Genomic DNA, 5,322 nt, shown 5'->3' on the forward strand with positions numbered 1-5,322 from the left:
TGAGCTGCGTGGCTTCCTGTGCTCTCACCGCACCACCACCGGGGTCCTCCCTCCTTCAAGGCCTCTGGGTCTTCCCCATTAGGACAGTCACTGAGGACGAGTCTAGTCTCACACCTTTATTTAAACAGGCAACCCCAGCAGCATAGGCTTTTTTCTGCCTGGACAGCACCTGGCTCCCTGTCAGCTCAGGGCCACCAAAGGACAGCATCCCCGGCAGCCTGGGTGCTGGCACCGGGAGAGCAGCTCCAGGAAGGCAGGGCCCGGTTCCTGTCCCCTGGCGTGCCCGGGGCTCCCGGAGGTTCTGACCAAGTTGTCCCGCAGCAGTCCTCAGTATCCCCAGCGTGGGGCCTCCTCTCCAAGACACAGAGGTGACCAGCGGCTGGCCTCACGGGGCGCTTAGCAGAACAGTGGCCGCGGCCACAGGCTGTGGACGTCCTGGAGGCTGTCCTCCGGCACCAGGTGGCGGCAGAGGGCCGGGCTGTCGGCGCGGGCGGACAGCTGGGCGCACAGAGTAGCCAGGCGGCAGGGCGGGCCGCAGGGTTCCGAGGGCGGGTGGCCCTTATGGTAGAGGAACCAGAAAGTCTGGAATAGGCGCGTGTCGCCCCGCATGCGGTATACTAGGTCGTGCCAGGCGGCCGGCAGCGCGTTGGGCAGCCCGTAGGTTTCCAGAGCCCGGTAGAGGCGCTGCCATTGCGGTGTGGCCCCAGGGGCATTTGCCTGCGTCAGGTTCAGGATGAAAGTCTCGTGGTCCAGGACCACGTGAGAGCTCCCGGGGTAATTGCCGTCTATTTGGTAGACTCGATAACCTGCCAGGAGGGAGGGCTGACTGGAGGTGGGGAGCCAAGGGGCCGTCCCAGGGAGGGGCCATATGCCCCACCCACCGGTTGGGTTTTTAGCAGGGGTTCCATCTTCCTGCCTCTTTCCTCCTCCCTCCCCCTACCTCCCCCTAGCTCAAGGACAGCCACTTCATCCATGACCACTCACCAGGATTAAGGCCAATGTAGGTAGTGGCACTGGGCGCCAGGAAGGCCACAGCCAGTGGCCGGCTCAGGGTCTCTTCGTCATAGAAGACCTCAAATTCATCCACATGGGTGTGGCCAAAGAACTGACCGGCCAGGGTGTTCTCATACCTGGTAGGAAGATTTATTCAGAGGACTCTAGAGAGGAAGGGGAGATCTTTCCCCACTCTGTTCAAGTAAGGAGCAGCCCCAGCCACAACAGTGAGACGCTTTGGGTAGTTTCGAATACTCGGACTCTTCATTTCCCCAGCCCTGACTCCATCTGCTTCCTACCTGGCTACAATTCGGTAATAATTCCAGCTCCAGCTCTTCAGGCAATGTCCCGGGGGGATGTGGCCAATTATATGCACCTGGGAAAAGGTGAAGGGGTGGTTAGCAGGGCACCGAGGGGTCCAGGCAGCCCTACCAGGGTTGTTGGTTCTCACTTGACCTACAGTGTCTGCCACTGCCAGTCCAATGGGGAATGAAAGGGCTTTCAACTAAGTTGACCGGAAACACTAATGCTGAGAGCACCAGGACAGCACCTTCTCTGTACACAGGTGCCCCAGCTTCCAACAGGAGCCTGGCTGGTGAAAGGCCAGCTTCCCCCCATCCCCTGCCCCCGCCCCCCACCCCACTTACTTTGTCTCCTCGGTCCTCAGCAGCCTGGAGCTCCCCCACCAGCCACTCGAGCTGTCCAGCAGGATCTGTGGAGTTGATCAAGAGCCAGAAGTTCTCCCGGGAACAAAAATTCATATTGAGAGAGATGAGGCGGAGGCCCGGGTATGGGGACAGGGCATAGAACCCCCCGATTCTGAAACAAAGTGAACATGAGCGGTCAGCACTCACTCATATGCCTGGCCCTGCTTGCTCAGCCCTGTGCCAGGCTTTCAGGTGGAGGGCAGTGGCAGACTCCCCCCCGGAGCATTCATCCTAGCTGAAGACCAAATGGTGTGTAGGGCTCAGGTGACTGGAAATGCCTCAGGGTTGCGGGTGCTGGCAGTTCCAGGAGGAAGCTCAGTGAACTAGAGTGGGAAGCAAAAGCCATCCGCAAGATGAGTTGGTGGTGAGTTGACGACTTTTAAAAGGACAAGGAGTTTTAGAGAGACAACATGAGCAAGCAGCCAGATGGGTTCATGTTAGGCTTCGAAGGAAGGTAGCTAGAGGTAAGGTTGGAGAGGGAAGGTGGGGTCAGATGAGGGAGGACCAGTGAGGAATGCTGAGGACTTGTGGGAGAGCAGGCAGAGATAATGCCCCTAGTTCCCCGTTCCCTTCTGTTTTATCCACCCCAGTGCCCCCTTTCTGGGCCTCTATAGGCCTCAAGCACCTGAGCGTGTGAAGGGCTTCTGCAGGCAGCCAGGGCTCCCACTCCTTGGCCATGGCCTCGTAGAGCCAGCGGGAGGAATGGTTGCCCTGGACGAAGGGCGGAGGGAAGCCATTGACCGGTGTGCTCTCATGGTTGCCCACAGCAGGGTACACAGGCACTGGACCCAAGAACTTCTTCACAAGGGCTGTGATGGTAGTCAGGGCCCGGAGCTGGTCCTTTCGAGACTGTTGCCAGATGTCATGGGCAGGGATGTCCCCTGTCCAGTAGACCATGTCAAAAGGGCCAGCTGGACCCAGCCCACTCAGCAGGCTCTCCAGGGTCCACAGAGGCAGGTCACACTTGCTGTACTCGCCCCAGTGTCCTGCACCTGGCCGGGAGGCAGGCGGCAAGCCCGAGCCCTGGCGGCAGCACAGTGGCTCCACACAGTCAGGGTCTGCACCCTCCAGATAGCCGTGGTCCCAGTGCAGGTCAGTGAGGAAGAGGACACGGCTGACAGGGGCGCCTGGGGCTGGGGGCCGGGGAGGGCGGGGAGGTGGCTTGGGCACAGCTGGCAAAGAGATATTCCAAGACGAGAAGACATCCCAGTGTCCACAGTTGGGGCCCAGGAGCAGGCCACAGGCTTCAGATGGGCTCAGCACTGAGCGCGTCCACACCTCCACCATGTCGCCCTGAAAGAGCTGGACAGCTGACTGGCACACGGCAGGCGGTGCTATTTTCAGCAGGTTGCACAACTTGATGGCCATGGAGCCTACCCGGGCCACATTGGGCTCCTGCTGTGGGGAGAGCAAGTGACAACAGGTCAGACACCACAGTGGAGGGGAACCCAGTCAGGTCCTGAGCACCACTGCTCTGCCACCATATGGGAATGTGGCTGGTCTCAGAGCATCACCGGGAAGAGACCGCGCCCACTGGGCCTCACAGATGTGGCCGAGGCGGCATCTGAGCAGGCATTCCTCTCTGTCTCTGTGGCCAATGGCGTTTCAGATCTCCGTTTGACCAGCTGCCTTCTGCTAGGACAACCACCTCAAACCACACACTCCGGGACTCTTCCAACAACTTTCTTAGGTACTGACTGCAGCCTTAGGCTAAGTGGTGTTTGGTGCCGGTGGGGTGGGGAGGGAGTGAACACACACGGCAGGGCTTTGTTACACAGCCCACCATCAAACCAGCACCTAGATACAAAGAGGCTTCCAAATGTCCGTGGAGAAGCCCATTATCTTTCAATTCCACGTGTCCCAAGAACGTTTTGAAGCCTCTCAATATCCAGAGAGATAGCAGCCCTACCTAGTGCCCATCTCAGTTAGTGCTGTTTGTAATTAGCTCCTTTTTGAGCTTCTGTACCAGGCATGGCACTCCCAAGGGCAGGAGAAACTCAGGAGGCTAATCACCACCCACCAGCTGTGTAGCCCTGGGCAACAGACCCCAGGTCTGGGGATTCTGCTCTTTTGTGAAATGGAGATCAGCTGGGTTCAAAAGCTGCTTGTGCTTGACAACCTGTCTGAAATGGCTACCACAGTGCCTAGCATGCAATTTGCATTCTTTCCTTCTTCCTCTGCACGTGTCACAAGCCCGTAGCCGAGGTGTCTAAGGGGGGAAGTCAACTCGGTGAACAATTACAGATAGCACTCTGCAGCTAGGACTGCTCTGGGGGCGCCCTCCGGCTGCGGGCCGGCCGCCTTCACTTCACACACAACACCTCCCCCTACCCCGTCCCACCCCCCAGCCCCCCGTCCCGCCCCGCATCCCCTTGGTGCTCACCTTTAGGCCGATGTCGATGACGGTGAACAGGCTTTTGCAAACAGGGCAAGTGAGGTTCCACCAGCTAAAAGTGTGCCGGAGCTGGGGCGCTATGCGTTTGAGCCTGGCAGTATGGCCTTGGGTAGGCAGAGGGTGGGCCCCGACCGGCACCCAGAGAACTAGGGAGTCGGCCAGCGCCAGCGCCAGGCCCAAGGCCATCCAAAGCCGTCTCAGCTGGGCAGCCTCCGAGGACCTATCCGGTTCCTGCTCCCGGTCGGACCTGCGCTGGCGATGCCCAGGAGACCCTCCGCGGCGCCGCATGGTCAGGCCTCTTGCACGGGGCTCGTTCGCCGTCCGTCCCCCGCCAGCCTCGACCCTTCTGGCCCCCTGGGCCCCGGACGAAGCCCGGGGCACCCGTTTCCCCGAGGCTGCGCTCGGCTGATTTCTCTGCGGGGACCCACAAGAGCAGCTCCGCCCTTTCCTCCTCTCAGCTGACCCGGTGCGGATGACAACAGCGGCGGCGGCCCGGAGCCACCACGACGCCGCGGAGGCGGTACCGGCGGATGGGGCGCGCCGGGACCCGCCCAGGGTCCCGCCCCTGGTTCAGCGCGCTCCAGCTGGTCCCCGCCCTGCCAGGGCTGCGCCGGCCGGTGGGGCGCGGGGCAGCGGGGAGGGGAGGGGGAAGGCACTGCCGCAGTCCGAGGTTCCGCGGGCACCGCCGGGCGCCCTGAGCGCCGCAGGCTGCTCCGGCCACCTTACTGGACTCGCTTTCAACTGACTGCCATCGGGTCAGCGCAGACTCACCGCGACCCACCGTGGGTTTCCGAGACGGTTGTAACTGTTTACGGAAGTAGAAAGTCCAGCTGCTGATGGTCTTGAGCCGCCGACCTTGCGGATCGCAGCGCAGTGCGGAATCAGAGGCTGGTGGAAGACCTCCTGGCTACGCCTAGCGTCACCTTCTTTCCCACCCTGCTCTCCAATGCCTAGCCGGCCTTTCACTGGGGGTGGCGATTTAGAGAGGGCTGTGCCAGGCAGGCATTCTCTTGCTGGTTTCCCCGTCAAGGAGACGCCTCCCCTGACTTCCCACGCTGCTGCCACAGACACCTGCACTCTTGAGTCACCCTGGCCCCCTGAGTGCTCGGGTAACCTTTGATTCCGAATTCTTAGCATGAAAGGGACTCTGGACACAGGCTGGGATACCCGCGGCTTCACTTTACAGCAAGAAGACCGATGCAGAGATGGTGAAGGAACTGAGAAGCA

The 5,322-nt window shown here is 60.7% G+C and overlaps 1 protein-coding gene across 2 annotated transcripts; it reads right to left on the reverse strand.

Moving 5' to 3' along the window:
• Positions 1-101: 101 nt before the first annotated feature.
• Positions 102-4,980, reverse strand: SMPD1 (sphingomyelin phosphodiesterase 1). Of its 2 annotated transcripts, none has more exons than XM_075546159.1 (6): positions 4,084-4,980; positions 2,326-3,095; positions 1,641-1,812; positions 1,293-1,369; positions 985-1,130; positions 102-806 (listed from the first exon to the last, which is right to left on the reverse strand). In XM_075546159.1, exons 1-6 carry the CDS (start codon positions 4,381-4,383, stop codon positions 397-399), a joined length of 1,875 nt encoding a protein of 624 aa, XP_075402274.1. In that variant the 5' UTR covers positions 4,384-4,980; the 3' UTR covers positions 102-396. The 2 variants fall into 2 exon arrangements, with proteins under 2 accessions (XP_075402274.1, XP_075402273.1); XM_075546158.1 differs by having other exon boundaries at positions 2,326-3,098; positions 4,084-4,975.
• Between the last annotated feature and the right edge of the window lie 342 nt (positions 4,981-5,322).

The sequence above is a fragment of the Tenrec ecaudatus genome, chromosome 4 (genome assembly GCF_050624435.1).
Source record: "Tenrec ecaudatus isolate mTenEca1 chromosome 4, mTenEca1.hap1, whole genome shotgun sequence".
Lineage (NCBI taxonomy): Eukaryota > Metazoa > Chordata > Mammalia > Afrosoricida > Tenrecidae > Tenrec > Tenrec ecaudatus.